The sequence below is a fragment of the Pneumocystis murina genome, assembly GCF_000349005.2.
Source record: "Pneumocystis murina B123 chromosome Unknown supercont1.1, whole genome shotgun sequence".
NCBI classification, from domain to species: Eukaryota; Fungi; Ascomycota; class Pneumocystomycetes; order Pneumocystales; family Pneumocystaceae; genus Pneumocystis; species Pneumocystis murina.
In genome coordinates this window covers 441,628-461,521 of record NW_017802359.1, presented here as the reverse complement: position 1 = coordinate 461,521, position 19,894 = coordinate 441,628, and the positions used below count along the sequence as shown (strand labels likewise).

Here is a 19,894-nt window from a genome sequence, read left to right as displayed (position 1 = left end):
TATATTAACATAAATTATCTTTTTTAAAAATATACATGTTAAATCTAAAATAAATATTAAAATATTAATAAAAAGTTAAATATTAATAACTTATAAATACAATACACTATTTAACTTAGATAGAATACATTATAATTAATTATTTTTTTTTTTCTAAATCAGCTCCTAAATATTAACTTTTTTAAAATACATTTTTTAATGATTTCTTTATGAAAACTTAATCATCTTAAATACTTAATCTTAATATGAATAAAATTACTGATATATATTTTTTTTTTACTAATCAATATTTTAATACAAATTTATATATTTATATGTCTTATTTCTTTAAAAATAAAATATAATTCCATAACTCAATCATTTACTTCAAATATTCATAAGTATTACAAAAATAATCAAAACTCTTAATTAAAATCATTAGTTTTTAATCAGTTTAAAATATCTTTAACACCTAAAATATGACTAAAATACTTTTCAAAACAAAATATAACATATTTAAAACTCAATAAACAAAAGCCTCAAATAATTCTAAATTTTGAAAAGATATAATTTTTGAAAGTACTTTGAAATCACGACTTTTTTGGGCATAAATTAAATATAAATTTAATTTATATAAAACATCAGGATAAAAAGTTTGTTTCTTTTGAAATATTCTCCAAAAAGCATGATGTGCAAGCCTTACTATGTTTAAAAAACTTTTATGATACAAATATAGTTACCATTTTACATGACCAGGATTAACAGAGCATTTAGCATGCAAAGTGGTTAATTCCCTACTTTTAATATATGATAACATAAAATTTGAACATTCTTCAATAAATACTAGCTCATATTAGTTATTACATAATTTGAAAATTATTAGAAAGAACTCAATATTCTATTTTGACCTGGCTTTTGCCCTTTCATTGCTTTAATATATCTGTGCATTTTCATGGCACAAAAAATAAATGAACTATATATATTTAATAAAACAGTATAATAAGAATTAAGATCAGTATCTATGAATAATGGATGAGCATTTAATTTCAACGACCTATATCATAAATAGACCAAATAACAATTCATATTTTTACCTACTGAAATGATTTAATTAATATGGCATTTCCAGGATTATGGGAATACTCTATTGTTAATGTATCATCAATATCTAACAATACATCAATAAGAGTATGATATAGTGATAACATCACCTCTTCCGGATAACCTAGAATAATCTTTTTTAACATCAAGAGTTTCTATATTTATTAAATTTCCACAATATGGAAATTCACGGGATCCTAATAAGCGATTTACTTTGAACCCGTCTAGACTTACTTCAAAGTTTACAAGACTTTTATCCGGATTAACATAACAATTATATTGAGGATACCCTACATTTTTTTTTCAAAAAAAAAAAAAAAAAGGATCAATTACCTCTATGCATACACTCCAGAAATCTCTTAGCAATAGTTTTATCTAAAGATATTAAAAGAAAATCATCAACAAGCCTTAATAAAATCTAATAATTATTAAATACATAAATGAAATACAAAACTATATACGGTATCCGGCTGTTGAATAAATTTTAAGCAATTTTTTTCTAAATTTCCATAGAAATATGCACAAAGCATCGTAGACAAAATCGATCCTTGAGGAATTCCTTTTAATTGTTTATAAAATTTCTTTCCTATCTAAAAAATAACTATTATAAAAAGAAATATTAGAATCCTAACTTTAATTAAATTCCCCTTAACATGTTTACGTAAAAGTTTAATTATATCATCTTTATCTTTAAACGAATGAACAACTTGATCAACAATAATAGAATGACGATATATATGACTAATATCATCCGCGAACTTTTTAAAATGACATAAATCATCTAATAGAGATATAAAACACTTAAAATACAATATTATTATTACCTGAAGAACCAGCTCTTGAAATAAATTTTTTACTAAATTTCCCAAGGTTTGGTGTAATTAGGACAAATCTTCTTAAAATATATTCATCTTCTTGCAATGTATCAATAACCAATTCTAGAACCTTATCCTGATCAATAGTATCAAAACAATTTTTAACGTCGACTTTTACAAAATAAAGCTTTTTCCTAAAATTTATAAATATATTAATAATATATATTTATATTTATACTTCTGCAAGCAATTGTTATTAATATATTTTTTAAACATTTTAATATTTTTATAAATATCATTAATTGAAAATAAAGATGATCCCAAACAATTAGGACTTCTTTCCTAATAATACTTAGCAATAATTAACATCCAAAGTTCCTACTTTTTCAAATGTTAATACATAAAATACAGTATTTACCATAGAATTAATACTTGGCATTGAAATAATTTTTTTATATCGCTTATTTCCAATAACCAACCTTTCCTAAAATAATCATAATTATACAAATTATAAGGAATAATCTACCATTCTAATCTGTTTTCTTCTTAAATTCACTATAGGTCTTACTCCAATCTCTTTTGGAAGAAGCCGTATATATGAATATCCTAAATAAAAATCGCTACTAACTTCTTTTAAGTTTATCTTATCATATAAGAAAACAATTAATTCATAATAATTAACAGCAATTATTACCGAAGATGAATCATCAAACATCAAAGATTTAATACGATATAAATGAGGTTCTGATAGACTTTTCCATACATCGTGTCTAAAATACAAAATTTTATTCCGATAAACACTACTTTCAGTAACATAAAAGTGAGAACGAATCAAAGGAATTAGAAGGGAATCAAATGTCCAATATATAAGCTCAGAAAATATGCTAACTCTTTTCTGAAAATCCGATAAAGACATACGACAATTATTACTTTTTTCAAGCCAAGAAACCGTTTTAATCTTTTAAAGACTAATAAAAGCAAAAATATTAAAATATTATACCTTCAAACAATGCATCAAATCATGAAGAGATATGGATTCAAATCTTCGCATTCGAACAAACATATTTATACCTATATTAAATCATTTAAGAACACTAATATTCTAAAGAAAATTATAACTATTGAGAATATTTTCAAAATTACAATCAGAACCATAAAATTCTTTTGGAATTATTCGCTTTATTACAGCTCTTAAAAAACACGAAACCTAAAAAATATTAAAAAATATCAATATAATAAAAAACAAACATGAGAATAAGGAGTTGCAAACTTAATAAAATTAATGTTCATTTGATCATCTTTCTCGTTAAAGTTACTATCCAATGTTTTTAAGGAGAAAGAATTAAACTCTATAAAAGATTGTTTTAATTTATGAAAGACATAATAATTACCAGTATAATTCCACTTAGTTGTTAAAATATTCAAATTAGAACATACCTAAAAAATATTAAACAATATTTCTAGAAATATTCTATTAACTTTAATGGGGCAATAATGATCTAACATAGTTTTATAAAAACATAATTTATGTCGTTTTTGTAAAATTGGAATAATTTTTAAGAATTTTCTTAATCTTCTAGGAATCGATATCTTTTTATTTCCATCACGAAGTAAACCATAAACCTCTTCTTTTATTGTATAATCTTTTGAAGATTGAATAATATCCTTTCTATCAGCAATAGATGTAAAAATATTATGTAAACGAAATTGACGCGGAAAAATATGAATTAAAAGAGAAATAGAGTGAAATAAATTGGCCGGATCATTATAACGACTTAATAAATCTAAATATAATTTATTTTTTTTTTAAAAAATAGCAACTCAATACGAATACGAGGAAACCCAAACAAAATTTTGTTATGTGAATTATATACTGGTCGAGCATAAAATATCCTGGAACGTATTATCATAATCTCGTTATATGAACGTCTATTAATTAAAAAAAATCAGTATTTTTAAGAGTTCATACTTAAATTCCTGTATATTAACCCAAGAATCTTCTCGTGGAACCATATTTTTCAGCGTAATCCCATTTAATTTGTTTGTTTCAAAAAATTGTTTAGAATTCTCATTCTGCATAGAAAAAGAAGCAGTTCTAAAAAATTAAAAATTAAAAATTAAAAATATTTTTAATAAATATACTTAGGTTTTTTAACACATTTTTTCCCAAAAAAAGAGCAACTTCTTTTAAAATTCGTAAGAGAACTAACTTCATGTAATGGAGTTCCTCATATATTAAAAAAACAAAATAAAATTAAGAAAAACAACTTACCACAAAACTGAAAGTAATTGTCTTGAGGTAATGCCATAAACATACTTGTTTCAAGTAAGAGATCAACCATAAATCTATCACCAACACTTTCATTTTTAACATTAATTCAATTAAGATATATATATAATTTTACAATTGCAAAAGTGTTTCCCAAATATCTGATCTAAGAAACGTAACATGATTATTCGGAAAATAATTTACAATGGCATCTCCAAATGCACCCGCAGTAGCAGTTTGTATAGTATCGCTCCCCTTATCCTAATTAACAGAAGAAAAAAACTACATAAACAAACTCTTCTATAGCCCTGAGAAATAATATTTGTAGGCTTGCCTCGAGATCTTATAAAAATCCTTCGAATAACGGAATTAACAATCTAAATATATTAGATAAAAACAAACATTTCCAAAAATACTTCTGTTTGAGATGATACTATTGTAATAATAGTAGGCTCAAGAGGTGCCATTTTATGTATATCATTAAAACACACAATGCAATTATCTAAAAGTGAAGATAATTTCGACAAATTTTCTATTTTCTTTAACCATTCTTGATCATAATTTTTAAAACGATATCTTAAAACATCACGTAATGATAAAATATATTGATAAAATTGACCAAGAAGGCGTAAAGAAACAGATTTTGTAATATCCATTTAACAGAGCTATTTTACATTAAAATAATATAAATATAATTTTCTAATTTCACGATAAATACCTAAATATATTAGTATTCGAATATATTTATCTTTCATATTAGACTTAAAAAATCAAAATATAAACATCTAATAACTCTAAGTTTTATTGTAAGTAAATCTTAAATATATGTAAATAATAATAAAAAGTAACTGCTATACTATTAATACTTTATTAAAAATATAGAAATCTTTTATAAATTTCTAAAATATATTTAGCATAAAACTATATATTCGAAATATTAAGCTAAAATATTTTATACAATATAAATTTTTAAAGATAAATATAATATAAAAAAATACCGATAACGTCATATAAAACAATTCAAAGCATAAGAATATATTTAGTATAAATTTTTACTAGAAAACCTAACAAAAAGTACATCATTACCTTAATATTTTTTTTCATAAAGATTTAGTAAATAAATTCATTATAATTCTTAGATTTTTTTCAAAAATAATATATTTTTAAAAGATTAAATCACATTTTAGAAATTTATAATTATCTTAATATTTTATAGCATTATAATCTTACAAAATATATTAATTTAATATTTTTAATAAACAAAACGCTATTAAAAAAACTTCATAATGAATAAATATAATATAATAATAATGCATAATATATTCAACTACATGTAAAATTATCATTTTTTTAAAAAAGTATCTAAAAAATTTTTAAATATAAATTTATATAAAATTATTTATAAAATTAGTCAATTTTATAAAAATCTCAACAATTTGCAAAGTTAAATATCAATTTAGAAATATTTCATTCAATATGCCAAATATTATATATTAAATCACAATTTACAATTTTATTGTAACAATATTTCCACTTTTTAAACAATTTGATTATATGTTAATATATTTCAATAAAATAAAAATAAAAAACAAATTGTTTTTTTTATTATACAAACTATATATCAATTTCTATTTTACATTTGAAATTTTACTACTCTATATCTATAATTAGCTAACTATTAAATAATTTCTATTACATAATATTCCATTAAGTTTTAAAACAAAAATTATACAAATATTAATTAAAAAGATCAGGAACTCAAAATAACGTCTTTATTATAAAAATATCATTTTAATAAAAAATATTTATCATTCAATATTTTAAATTTTATAAATTTATCCTAATAGAATATAATAAAATATTTGATATTTTTTTAACATTCATTATTAAATTATATAATTGTTATAATTATATATTAAATATAGTCAAATATTTAATCATTTTCCAATTTTTTCCAATTTTATATTTGCAATAAATAAAAAAAATAACATCAAATACTCTTACAATATCTCAAAAATAAGTTTCTAAAAATTTCAATATAACTTTAAATAAAAATCAAATATAGATATTTCCTTAAACAGTAACATTCATAACTTCATCAATATCTTCTAAAAATAACAAATGTTATTACACATTCTTATATATATACAATTAAAAATAAAACAAAAATCTAAATATATTATTTTTTTGACTTCAAAATTTTACTAATCACTGATTTTAGAATTATAGCAGACTTTTCAATTTCTTTTTTGGACAAACCAACATTTATACAAACACGAATACTTGGATCAAATTTCCAAATCTCTTGAGAACTAATTTTCTTAACACGTGTAATAAGTATACCACTATTAAGAGACTAGTAATATTTTTAGTTTTTAGAACAGTTTTTTTTTAAATACTTTACCTCGTCTACAATTTCTTGAAGAATTCTTTCTATTTCGTCAAAAGACCAGCTATATTTATTTGAAATTTCTTTTTTTATACGAAAAATAATTATAGGACTATCTCTATGACTACTTATATCTATAAATTCACTCATCTCAATTATTGATCGAAATACATTAGAATTATCTCTTAAGGTAGTAAAATAGTCAACAGAAGATGATTGTTGAAGCATAAGTATTGCCTGAGAAGCAATTACAACAAGTGATGCAGGCAATGCAGCAGAAAAAACATAAGAAACCCCTGTTATTCTCTATTTAATAATATTAAAATTCCAAATAATAAAGTCAGAAAACATGAGAATAAATAAAACATACCTGATGCTCTATAATTTCCGAAGCACCTGCGCAAAATCCACCACCACTACAAAGAGACGTACTTAAGGATCCAACTATAATATCAACATCCTGAGGATCACATCCATAATATTCGATTACTCCACGTCCACATCTGCCTAATGTACCAAATGACCATGATTCATCAAGTATTAATCGATATTTATATTTTTTTTTAAGCTCAATCTAATTTAAATTTAAAAACTATTCAACAATAATTCAATATTTTACAATTTTTGTAAGATTGCAAATATCACCAAAATTTTCACTTAATCCCTCGATAATAATAAATCTTCGTGTAAGAGGCTTACGTGATACCATTTGATCAATACGAATGTCTTCTAGAACATTTTCAAGAGAAGAAATATCATTATGATCAAACCATCGTATAGTAGAACGAGATATTTGAATCCCTTTCTGAATTGCAAAATTCACACCACGGTCACTATCATATGAGAAATAAATGCAAACAAATAGTTAGAAAATTACACAACTAAAATGTCACCACGTTTAGAAAATGCAGGAATAACAGAAGAAATAGTAGAATATGTTTGAGAGTAAAGAATTGCAGATTCAGTTCCTAGAAAATTTGCAAGTACTTGTTCTAAAACCATCTGTACATCTAATAAATTAGATATATGTTTTTTGGAAAAAATATAAAATAATTTTTGGAAAAAATATAAAATAATTTTTGGAAAAAATATAAAATTACTTTTTTCTTTTAATATTCTAACCTTGAGTTCCATAGAATCCCGGAGGACCACATGGCCCAACACCATATTTTCGTAACGCTTCAATTGCCTTCTTTTGTAATAAACCAGAAGAAATAAAATCCAAAAAATTATAAGATGAAAGATGAATTATTGTTCTTGTAGGAGATGACGAAAGTCTAACTTTAGAATCGACACTACTATAAATCATCAATAAGCATTATAAATACAAATAAATTAATATTAACTCAAAAACATACCCAATTATAACGGGAACTTTTTCTATTTCTAGTTCTTCTACCTCTGTTGGGTTAGAAACAAGACTTTCAGGAACCCATTCATCTACTAGATCATCAATTTCCTAAAAAAGTTAAAAAAATAAGACTTTATTGCAAATCACCTTTTCAGAAAGTTTTACATAATTATTCTTTTCAGGGCTATATCTAGTCGAAAAAATATATCTTATAACAAAGAAAATAAGAAGAAGCTCAATTACAGAACGAACAGGATCATTTTGATATGAAGATTTTATATAACGACAAACAACAGGATATCCAGGAATTTCCCTAACGCTCAAAATAAGGCCATCAAAATATAGCATAAGAAATTCAGTGAAAATAATTTCAGTGAAAATCTGAAATCTAATAAATTTTTAAGAAATAAATACTAAAATTTCTTAAAAAATATATATTATCAAAAGCTTAGGAACACCTACAAAAGCCTATAAGAACTCAAAAAGAAATCTAACTCTCAGCCACTTTATTCAATAGTTATTTCTATGATTTTAAATCTAAATGAACTTTTGAAATTTTATGATTTTTTTTTACGATAAAAAATCTAATTTTAAAAACAAAATGGATTCTGAAATAAAATATTTAAAAAAAAAGATAAAGGAACTTAAATTAGAACTTTCTAATAAAGAAAAAGTATTAAAGCAAAATATAAATAATAAAAAATACAATGGGTTATATCTTGAAGAATTTAAAAGATATGGCCGACAAATAATTATACCAGAAATAGGAATAGAAGGTGATTATAATTAAATATATATTTTTTAAATCTAACACTAATAGGTCAAAAGACCCTAAAAGCAGCAAAAGTATTAGTTATAGGGGCTGGAGGCTTGGGTTGTCCTGCTTTAACTTATTTAACAGGAGCAGGAATTGGTAAAACATATATTTTTTATAAAATATTAGAAACCTAATTAGTTATTAAGGGACTATTGGAATAGTTGATGGAGATTGTGTCGACATATCAAATTGTCATAGACAAATATTGCATACATCGTCTAAATTAGGGCAAAAAAAAGTCAATTCTGCTATTGAATATTTAGAAGAGTAAACGAATATATATACATACGTACAATAGAGTTTACTGTCTATAGCCTAAATCCTTTTGTAAAATTTGTTAATTATTCTACACATATTTCTCCATCTTCAGCAATAGATATCATTAAACCATATGATATCATTCTTGATTGTACAGATAATCAATCAATACGTTATCTTATATCAGATACATGTGTTCTTTTAAAAAAGCCTTTAGTTAGTGCCAGTGCTATAAGAACAGAAGGTCAACTTTGTATTTATGGATTTCGAGGAAGCTGCTGTTACAGATGTCTTTTTCCTACACCATCGCCAAAAGAAACGGATCAAACGTGCGAGGGAAATGGTATACTAGGAATGGTTGTTGGAGTAATGGGAACATTGCAAGCATTAGAAGTAATAAAAATTTTGTTATCACAACAGCTATTATCCGAATATAACAACATAGAAACAAATAATTATGTATCCTACATGACTATATTTTCAGCATTTTCGGTTCCTCAATTCAAGTTTATTAAACTTCGTCCGAGAAAAAGCTCATGTCCAAGCTGTGGAGATAAACCTTTAATTACAAAAAATATAATTGAAGAAGGATCTTATTACAATTTAAATACTATATGCAAAGAAGAAATTTTAGAAAAGGAGCAGAGAATTACTGCGCAGGGAAGTATTACACAATTTATATTACAAATACTCATTTTTCTTAGGAATTAGATTCTATATTTCAATCTAAAAAAAGATCTCAAATTATATTAATTGATGTTAGAGATGAAACACAATTTAAAACATGTTCCATACCATTCTCTATAAGTAGTCTAAATAGCTAATTTTCCTATTTATTTACATACAATAGATATTCCATTAGCTGATTTGTATAACCTTCCATGCCTTCCTATCGATAAAAATAAACAAATATATGTCATATGCAAATCAGGAAATAATTCTCAACTTGCAGTGAAACTACTTTATGAAAGATTTGATATTTCGAATGTTAAAGATGTTATTGGAGGATTAAAATCATGGAGTACTATAAACAAAGAATTTCCAATATATTAAATAAAATAATATATAACAATGATAAATATATAAAAAATCAAACAATAGAAACATTATATTGTCCTATTTATTCAATTGGCGCCTTTTTTCTATAAGCTCTACAATCCCTTAACCATCTTCTATAATCCTGTCAAAATTAGATTATATAATATAATAGAAAGAAAAAAACAGATAGTGAACCAATCTTTTCTCCATAATAATCAGGAACTGGATTATTTATAGACTGATATCTAGGATCTACTCTATTTTTTTGAATGTGCAAAAAAAAGTCACGCTCTTTCTACAAATTTATCAGAAAAAATGAACAAAACATAATATCATTACCTCTTGAACTAATTTATTCCTTTTAAAATGAAAACTTTTCCATAATGCAATGCCTATAGGTCGACCAAGTAACCAGCCAGCTCCTCCAGAAGCTAATGTCGCTAATAAATATACTACAAAAGGATCTATTCCAAAAATTGTCTGTGTAGGATCTACTTGAATTGTAGCAAAATAAAAATATCCTAAGGAAAGACCAACAAGAGATGAAGGAATAGAAGCAATCAAGCCAGATCGTAAATTTTGACGACGTAAATATAAAAATCTAAAATAAATAAAAAATAATTAAAAAATACTAATAAAAATATACTCATTCCATGATAATGAATCCTGTGAATCTCTTGGAAACATATCTACTTTAGAATTCGTTATAGACGATTTAAATCGTATAAACAATAATCGAAATCCAGAAACTCGAGTTGACTGAAAACCAGTCCATTCCGTAACAATCAAACATCTCATCATTCAAAATTTCGTTTAAGAAAAACAAAAACTATTTAGAAACAAAAATTATCTTTAAAAAAAGTCCTATATAATTTATTAAACTGCATGAAAAAATATACTCGATATGATTAATTGTCGAAACATGGTTTATAAAATAACTTTAAATATTATATTCTAATTTCTTAATAGTCAAAAATAAACAAACATAAACAATATTCAAAAAAAAGTAATCAAAAATTAAATAAATATTTAAAAAATAAAAGCGAAATAAATATTACTGTTAATAATTTATCTCAAAATATACTTAAAAAAAAAGATAAAACTATATCAAAAAATCAAAAACTTAAAACACGACATAAAAAATGGATATTGAGTAATACAATAAGCTTTGTTTCAAAATAATTCTGATATAGGAAATATAGGATTTCAACAAAAATCAATATTAAAAGTTCATCTTTTCATAAAAGACTAAACAAAAAAAAAACCTCAACTTTTGTCAAACACTACAGAAATATTTAACTCCTTACCAAAGATAATTAAGGAAACAGGGAGAAAAATATTAAGGAAATCAAAGAAACAAGTAAAAGAAATTCAAAAACAGGAAACAATAAGATTTAATGCAATACTTAATTACCTGAATTTTCAAAAAGATCCATGAGAAAGTATTAAAAAACATATAAAAGAATCACTTGAAGAAAGAAGGTATTCTAATAAAATATTAACTTGAAACAAGAATTATAAATCAATTTAAATTTGCATATAAAAAACATAAAAGGACCCTTTTAGATTCAATATATATATATATATACTGCATTTCTTCAAAAAACTTTAGCATATAAGATTAAAATCCTGATTAATTTCTATTATAATATTTTAAAAACACAAAAGATAATTTTAAAAAATATTTTTTATATGATCTTAAATAATTATATATATTTCCATCTAAAAGTGCCCGAACAATATTTCTGTTTATAATTCCAGCCAGAGTTTCACAATATTATGTATAAATTAGATATATTAATCTTTAAAAAACACTGAGATATTAAAATTAAACTTTATTTAAGTTAAACATAAAAACAAACTAAAAGATAATTCCTGAAAAAAATCAATATAAATCAATATTTATAAAATTAAGACTGAAACGTTTTCATTATAATTTTATAAGAGATTAAACATCAAAATTCGACTAATTCAACAAAAACATATCCTATAATAATAAAAATAAATAATATATATATCTTAAATATTTAATTTAAAATCTAATATCTATGTTATATTTATATAATTCATTTTAAATATCTTATGTATACACTATCTCTAATCATATAATCATTGGATTTATGAAGAATTAATCATTTTTTGTACTTAAATTTTTTATTAATTTACGGAATCAATTAAGCCATTATTAAAATAATATATAAATATGGTAATTTTTGTTTGAGAATGCTTAAATATTTAATTCATATAATTTCTTTTATTAAATTATATTATCTGTACATTAAAAAAGTATATTTTTGATACAAAAAATATTTAAATTTATAAATTTAAAGAAATCCACTAAATAATTTAAAAAGAATTAATATAAAAAAATTGTAATAATAAAAATAGCTATAAAAAATATATCTAATCATTCTAATATATTTAATGAAGAAAATAAAAATAAAAATATTAAAAAATCTAATTTCAAACTTATAAAGTTAATTCATATTTTTAATAAAACATATAAAATTTTAATACTATAAAATATCAAAATAACTCGAGTCATTTTTAAACATCAAGGATATTTTTAATAAATAAAAATTATCTTTATTAAATCTAGTCATGTATTTATTTTATTATATTAGTATCACTTAATCATTCAGTAATCAATATCTATTACAAAATTAATGCTTTTATCAAAATTATAATATCTTTTATAAAAATACTTTTTAAAAATTTAATTATATTTCAATTTTATTCCCAAAAAAGCATAATCCCAAAAAGTATTAAAGCAAATTCAATATTTAAAAATATATACCTATATCTTAAAATGGTTGCCCAAAAAATACTTGATTTTTTTTCTAAAAAATATAAATACTAATATAAATCTATACATAGAAACCTTTAAGTAATTTTACTCCATTTAAAATGAAATTATTTAGCATAAAAAAGCAATTAATTATTTTCTAATAACATATTTAATAATCAAAAAAAAACAGAAACAAGATTTACAATAATTCTTAACTGTTTTTTTTAATTAAAAATCTATTAAAAATTTTTTATAAAAATATAAAAAAATAACAAAAATATCATTTGAAATACTTATATTAGAATTTTTGTAAAATATACAAATTATTAATATCATTATTTCAATAAATCTATAAAACTATAATTTTTATGAAGATCGCAATTTCAAAATATCATCATAAAGATCTAACATAGTAGATACAGACCATGATTGAGTATAATTGCTATCAATGCAAAACTATTTTTTTCAGAACAATATAAAACCAAAATTTTAATACCTCACCGCTTTTATTAGTTAATTCATCCAAACCCGCCCATGGATTTTCTTGAATCCTTTTCATCAATATAGCCAAACGATCATGAATATAATAACAAGTTGTAATTTTATTTTTTATAGAATAGTAATAAAATGTATTAAAATAAAGAAATGCCCTCAAAAAATATCCAGTACACCATACCCATTCTGGTCCCTGATGATAGTTTCTACCTTTAGATGTTGCAAAATCATCACTATCATAAAAATTTATATAATATGGATGATAATCTTTATCAGAAGGATCTAAAGTTGACATTCCCATAGGTCCACGAATTACACTATCTGCTATTTCAATAGTTTTAAAAGCATGTCCAGGAACAAAAAGCTCAGGCGCTACGACCATTGCAACAGCAAAATTAGGCCTAAGTTGATAATCCTCATATTCTTTACTACTATGATAAAGATCTTTATAAATCCCTCTCCTATTAATCATTGAAGTATTAAGATCATATTTAAAATCTTCTTGAGGATCTAAATCATTAGATAAAAAAATATAAGAAAAAGAAATACCAAGTGGTATATAATAGCAAAATTCAAAATTCTCCTGAATTTTTTTTTCCCATTCTTCAAAAGTTACATTTTTAGAGTAGCCATTTTCTTTTTTACATCAACAATACACAATATAAAAACAATCCTATTTACCTTGAATAACAACACAATCCCATAGATATATATTTTTTTTTCGAAGTTCATTTATCCATCTTAGTGTACTTTTAAGCATTCCAGATATTTCTATAGCAGCGCCATCTCTTGGAGTCCCAGGTACACCTTTATTTCCAGCTCTAAGGCTTTCCCCCATTTTATCCATCCTAAACTCTTAGAGATTTAAAAATTATTATAATGATTTTACCATGTTCCACAATTATATTGAGAACCTCCAAATATTAATCCTGTTTTCCAATCAACATAAATATCAATATTAAAACCTTTGTCAGTCATTTGCATATCTAAGTCCATTCCAGCATTTGCTTCTCTGAAATGAAGACCTGAAGCATGCCGTTGCATTATTTCATGAACAATTTCTAAAATACTTGACTCATAAGAATATGCTCTATAATCATCTAATTCAACATAAGAATCATCCATAGGAAACCTCCTTTTAACACGTTCATACAATATTTGTATACCATTAGGAACTAATTTAGTATATTCTTGAATTGCCTGTAAAAAAAACCAAACAGAATCGCGAGAATTATAACGTGGTCTTTTCAGAGAATCAAGAAGATTCGGAATCATTCCATGTCTCAAAACAGATGCAAATGCAAGAATATGTCTTTTTGCATCATCAAACCTTCCTGTTACAAGAAAAAGACCTCGAAGAGAAATAAAAATATCTCGACCCCAACAACGTTTCCAATCACAAGAAAAATGTGGCAAGCCAGCAGCAACACATGGAGTATTTACAAAAGGATCAAGAGAAGCTGACTTAACAATACCTTGCAATTGTACAGAACAAAGTGCTAAAGATTTAATAAAAGAATGCCCATTTTGAACATGTAATGACATAAGACTAATTGCCCTATTTCGTGCAGCCATTGATACCAAATAGACAATCGTAATAAAATAACGTGGTAATAGAAAACTAGGAACTTTCTTAATTCTAGAAAAACGTTTCTGAAGCCAAATTGCAGGTAACTGAAGTCGACTCAATATATTTCCCATTTTATACAATCTTTGAACTACATAATCTAAAGCCCACTGACCCTGACGAAGATGTTTACAAAGAGGATGATCTAAATTATTATTTTGAATAATTTCCTTAAAAAGAGCCATCCATCCTTCAAATCCACAATAAACCAAATTTCCAAAGCCTGGAATATTATAAGTTCCATTATTAATAGTATCATATTCCTCTTGATTACATCTATACATAACAGCATTTAAATCTATTAAATCAAGATTCTCCATAGCTTTGTAAGCATCACTACAAATAAAATCATCTAATTTTTCATCAACATTTTCAACCCAAGTCTTTAATAAAAAAATGCTCCCAGGAGGAAACTCTTTAGGCGTTTCGACACAGGTAAAAATTCCTTCTAAATCTTCTTTCACAGTAATTATAGGACTATCTAACTCAATAATAGTAGAAAAAAATCCTTTTATAAAATTAGGGTCCTCTAAATTTTCGGATGAGTCTACAGTCAATGATAATGAAAAAATAACATCAGCTTTTGTTCCTCTTAATATAATAGGTTCCATTTTATCATTTTCATGATGACTGAAAAATGCAGTATGAGCTAATAAAAAATATCCATGATAATTTTTTGGATTAACAGTATGCACTGTGATATAATTGCCTTCATTATAAACATACATTTCTTCGAAGCTTTCTTTACCCATCTCAACATGAATTCTATTTAAAACAGCTTTCACATCTCCTATACCAAGAGTATTCTCCAGAGAATAATAATATTTTCGAGTTTCCTCAGCTATATTAATATAATGAGGAACAATTTCATCATAGCCCATAACACTCCCTATAGAACAATTACACATTGCGACCAAAGCAGCATTTGGCAAAGTATCTTGTGCTATTCTTTTTTGAGAAGGCATCTCATTATCATGAGTACAATCCATAAATAGAGAATGAATCTGTGAGCCTTGAACATAAATAATATTTGAAGTTTTATCACCCTTCCCAGTTTTTTCCAAAAAAGAATATTTCGAAGAAATACTATCCAAAGAACCTATTGGCTTACCACTATGCTTATATATAAGACTAATTTTTCTAAATAATAACATAATATAAATATAAAAATCTAACCTCGATAATTCATTAGGACTCCATGCTTGCATTGCCTCCCTAATAAGACTGCTTATACCCAATTTCTGCATATAAACGATATCCATTTCTTCACTTCCTGTAAATAATTCTGCTGCAATATATAAATCACTCCGTACTTCTCTGGCCTTATCTAAAAGATATACTCCAACATGCAAAGGAGTAGAATGACAATTATCTATACGAAATCCATTAAATAATTTTGCAAGAATCTGAGTATATTTTGTCATATGATCCCATAAATATGGATTATCAGTCTAGAACAAGTAAATAATATCTTAAAAATTAAAGAAAACTTACTGGCTTTTCTCCATATCTTAATTTAACGCAATCTTCCCAAACAATTACTTGACGCAAAAGATAAGCTTTACTTTTCTGACTAGCAAAATCATTAAAGCTTGCATTCCAAACCCATCCATTGTTTACTAAGCATAAATTTCTGTCATGATGAAATAAAGAGTCATCATTTTTCTTAATACGAGAAAAATAAGTCTCTACAAGAGGTCTTTTCTGAGAAATTTCCCCTTGCTTTGGACCATTTTCATCTAATCTTAAATATTTCAAACGATTATATATTTGATCAATAATTATTTCTTTATCAGAATTATATTCAGTATAGTATTCTAAATTAAATTCATCCAATATTTTAGTTAATTCTTCTACCAATATTTGTTCTTCTACATCATCTCCAAATAGCTTACAAAGTATAGCAGCGCCAATTTCTGGAATAAGACGCTTAGAAAACCTCTCTCCAAGAACATTATAATTTGTTATTGCAGAAACACTAATAAAGACATTAACTTTTTCTTTTAATGACCAATTAATATCAATACTAAATCTGCTATCCAATTTAGCAATTCTTTTTTGTTTATAAGAGTCTAAAGTATCCTTTATAGATTTTTCAACATCTATAACATAAAATTCCCATAATTTTAATTTTTCTAATACACAAATTTTAACTCCATGGATAATTTTTAATAAATCATCAATATTATTAGGATTAGTAGGATACCCAAGTTTTCCAAGATTTTCAGAAAATTCAAGAAGGGAAGTATCTAATTCATATGCAGAAATAAGATGCGGAGAATTATGTAAGTTGTACCCTTTTAAAAATTAATTTAAATTTAATTGTATATTAGAAAATTACCAGCTTCAGGATGGTCTTGTAACCATTTAGAATCACATGATGTATGATTCCAAACAATATCTGTCATAGATAAAAGACCCCATTCTGCTTCCATTTTTCTTAAATATTTTTTTATAATATCATTTTTCTGATTAGATATTAATTTTATATCAAAAAGATTATCCGAAAATTCAAGCTGATTATAAATACTGTAAGGACTATTACTTTTCCCTAAAGATTGCAAAGGTGTAAAATGAATCATATTATACCCTTTTTTTTTTCCAATATAAAACATAAATTTATCCCATTCTGAAATAGGCCCCATCCATTTAGAAACAACACTTTGTATTACAAGAGAATTCAAAGGAATGCATACATCATTAATCTTTAATACAGGCGATACAGTAAAACAAAATTCATCAGTGGATTTTCGAACAAAATTATCAGATTTTTTTGACTCCCAAGGTGGCAATTGAGAATATTCTATTTTATAAGAGAACGAACCAGCTGTATGAATTAAAATATCAACTTTTGTAGTAGAATTAAAATTAATATCCAATCTTTAAAACGTTATTAAATATGTGCAAAATTCAATAACAAATATTAATATACTTACGGAACTTCATAACATTTATCCCTAATAAACTTTGCACCCTTTGGAGGAAAATTATGCTTTAATACGCTTTCATAATATATAGAACTAATTTCATCCGTTTCAAAACGAAGATAATATGGAACAAAAGGGGGAGGAAGACAAATATACTATTTAAATTGAAAAATTAGCATATTTTCAAAAACATATGAAACTCCATTAAATACTTTTCCAGAGATTAAAGGAAATCCCGTACTAGATAATTTAACACTATAAATTTGTGTTCTAGTCATAACGCCTTCAAGTAATTAAATACTAAATCTTCGATAATTTTATATTAAATCTGACAATAAAAATGATTTTAAATGAACGAAAAACATGATGCAAATGATATTTTTACATTTTTTCTATTAAGAATTAAAAATTTATTAGAACAATATATCTTCTAATATTTAAAATATATAAGAAAATGACAAATATACATACATAGATACATAAATATATGTAATGTATAATTAACCTAAGAATACGTTATTATCTATTATGGTCGATTGTATACAATTTTTCTAAAGAGTATAAATAATAATAAAACAATAATAACAACATATATACCTTGTTTTAAGAGGTGCCCATTTAAATCGTTTAACCCATAAATTCAATGCAAACAAAGTACTTAAAATAATCAATGTTTGAAAACCCATACGTTTACGATCGTCATGTTCAGGTTCTGCTGCCCAATTTAAAAAAGACACTACGTCTTTTGCCATTTGAGAAGTTGTTGCAGGTGTACCATCATCATATTCAATCCTGTTTTACATTAACGCAACAATTCTTTCCAAGATATTTATATATTTACAAGCCGTCAAAAAGAGTTCTTGCCATAGCAATCTGACCATTAGGAAAATAAGGATTATAATTCATGCCATCAGAAAGAACAACACCAGCAGGTGGGTCCATATATCCTGTAAGAAGAGAAAAAATATAATCACAACCTCCATGGCGAGCTTTAACAATAAGAGAAAGGTCAGGAGGATATGCACCAGCATTTGCGGCACGAGCAGCCTCTTCCTAATAACAAACAGCTTAAATTCAGACATATTATAAAAGAATAAAAACAAACATTAGGATACGGGCTTGGCATATAATCAAATAGTTTTCCTATAATTTGTTTTAAGCATGAAACTATTCAATGGTATCATATACCTGGACGCATAAACATATTACCATTATCATCTGGACCATCTTCATATTCATGTTCTTCAGCCATAGCTTTTACTTCATCAACAGTATGTGTAACACCAACAAGGTTCCTCCAAGCAACAAGACTTAGTGAATGACATGCAGAACATACTTCCTTATAAACCTGATACCCTCTACGAAGACTAAAAATAATTAGCTTATATTCCTGACAAAACACAAAGATAAAGTAATATTTTTATGGTTATAAATCACATCATAGATCGCGAATAAAAGCATATATAAAACGAGGATATCAATAAAAAGGAAATACCTTTTATGATCATAAGAGGACAAAAAACCTTTATGCGGCCAAGGATATTTCGGTGGATGTAGACCATGTTCTTCGGGAGTCATTGCTTTAATAGGATTACCATAAATATAATAATAAAGAAAAGCGGATGATAAAGAGGTGAACGTAGACAACGTTAGCACTACTGTTTGAGATCCAGTCTATAAAACAATTATTAGCATCTATATTCAAGAATTGAAAAAATACAAAAACAAAATTAAAGTTATTCTAATAAACAATATCGTTTATTTTACACATAAAAGCGCCTCAAAATATAAAAAAGAAAAGCAATCTTCCTATTAAAACACTTACCTGACCAATTTTTGCTTTATAACTATAAAAAAACTTCCTTGAAAAATTAAACCACATTTTAGATGAAAATTAATTTTTTCTTTATTTTATAGAAAAATAAATGAAGCAATAACGCTTCCAAATACTTTTTGTAAACAATTTCTAAAACAAAAATAACTTGAATTTTTAACCTTAAGGCTTTTTTTAAACTCGTAGATTCAAACAAGAAATAAAAA

The 19,894-nt window shown here is 24.7% G+C and overlaps 6 protein-coding genes across 6 annotated transcripts; 1 reads left to right on the top strand and 5 right to left on the bottom strand.

Annotated features, from left to right (window-relative positions):
- Nucleotides 1-502: 502 nt before the first annotated feature.
- PNEG_00499 (hypothetical protein) lies at nt 503-4,820 on the bottom strand (the record flags this gene model as incomplete). The annotated part of the gene is made up of 24 exons (XM_007874195.1): nt 503-677; nt 720-822; nt 870-1,033; nt 1,078-1,147; nt 1,191-1,370; nt 1,414-1,498; nt 1,542-1,670; nt 1,713-1,861; nt 1,905-2,089; nt 2,134-2,237; nt 2,278-2,379; nt 2,422-2,538; nt 2,590-2,853; nt 2,896-2,966; nt 3,015-3,102; nt 3,144-3,332; nt 3,375-3,679; nt 3,724-3,824; nt 3,865-3,990; nt 4,038-4,122; nt 4,168-4,253; nt 4,301-4,419; nt 4,461-4,541; nt 4,581-4,820. The coding sequence occupies 24 exons, from the start codon at nt 4,818-4,820 to the stop codon at nt 503-505; spliced, it is 3,318 nt and encodes a 1,105-aa protein (XP_007872386.1).
- Nucleotides 4,821-6,343: 1,523 nt separating this feature from the next.
- PNEG_00498 (hypothetical protein) lies at nt 6,344-8,314 on the bottom strand (the record flags this gene model as incomplete). Its single annotated transcript, XM_007874193.1, has 8 exons — nt 8,052-8,314; nt 7,912-8,012; nt 7,676-7,851; nt 7,431-7,563; nt 7,173-7,386; nt 6,924-7,127; nt 6,569-6,859; nt 6,344-6,520 (listed from the first exon to the last, which is right to left on the bottom strand). The coding sequence occupies exons 1-8, from the start codon at nt 8,250-8,252 to the stop codon at nt 6,344-6,346; spliced, it is 1,497 nt and encodes a 498-aa protein (XP_007872384.1). The 5' UTR covers nt 8,253-8,314.
- Nucleotides 8,315-8,505: 191 nt separating this feature from the next.
- On the top strand, nt 8,506-10,032 carry PNEG_00497 (hypothetical protein; the record flags this gene model as incomplete). Its single annotated transcript, XM_007874192.1, has 6 exons — nt 8,506-8,680; nt 8,725-8,817; nt 8,868-8,988; nt 9,036-9,643; nt 9,691-9,786; nt 9,830-10,032. The coding sequence occupies 6 exons, from the start codon at nt 8,506-8,508 to the stop codon at nt 10,030-10,032; spliced, it is 1,296 nt and encodes a 431-aa protein (XP_007872383.1).
- Nucleotides 10,033-10,036: 4 nt separating this feature from the next.
- On the bottom strand, nt 10,037-10,907 carry PNEG_00496 (hypothetical protein). Its single transcript, XM_007874191.1, has 4 exons — nt 10,664-10,907; nt 10,357-10,618; nt 10,202-10,312; nt 10,037-10,159 (listed from the first exon to the last, which is right to left on the bottom strand). Exons 1-4 carry the CDS (start codon nt 10,816-10,818, stop codon nt 10,100-10,102), a joined length of 588 nt encoding a protein of 195 aa, XP_007872382.1. The 5' UTR covers nt 10,819-10,907; the 3' UTR covers nt 10,037-10,099.
- A 2,264-nt stretch (nt 10,908-13,171) lies between these two features.
- On the bottom strand, nt 13,172-18,143 carry PNEG_00495 (glycogen debranching enzyme; the record flags this gene model as incomplete). Its single annotated transcript, XM_007874190.1, has 10 exons — nt 18,067-18,143; nt 17,864-18,009; nt 17,269-17,807; nt 16,422-17,224; nt 16,104-16,378; nt 14,190-16,058; nt 13,982-14,148; nt 13,850-13,936; nt 13,302-13,810; nt 13,172-13,261 (listed from the first exon to the last, which is right to left on the bottom strand). The coding sequence occupies exons 1-10, from the start codon at nt 18,130-18,132 to the stop codon at nt 13,172-13,174; spliced, it is 4,551 nt and encodes a 1,516-aa protein (XP_007872381.1). The 5' UTR covers nt 18,133-18,143.
- A 228-nt stretch (nt 18,144-18,371) lies between these two features.
- Nucleotides 18,372-19,845, bottom strand: PNEG_00494 (cytochrome c1, heme protein, mitochondrial). The gene is made up of 7 exons (XM_007874189.1): nt 19,680-19,845; nt 19,350-19,528; nt 19,043-19,221; nt 18,960-18,997; nt 18,696-18,907; nt 18,452-18,646; nt 18,372-18,405 (listed from the first exon to the last, which is right to left on the bottom strand). The coding sequence occupies exons 1-7, from the start codon at nt 19,734-19,736 to the stop codon at nt 18,381-18,383; spliced, it is 885 nt and encodes a 294-aa protein (XP_007872380.1). The 5' UTR covers nt 19,737-19,845; the 3' UTR covers nt 18,372-18,380.
- Nucleotides 19,846-19,894: the final 49 nt, after the last annotated feature.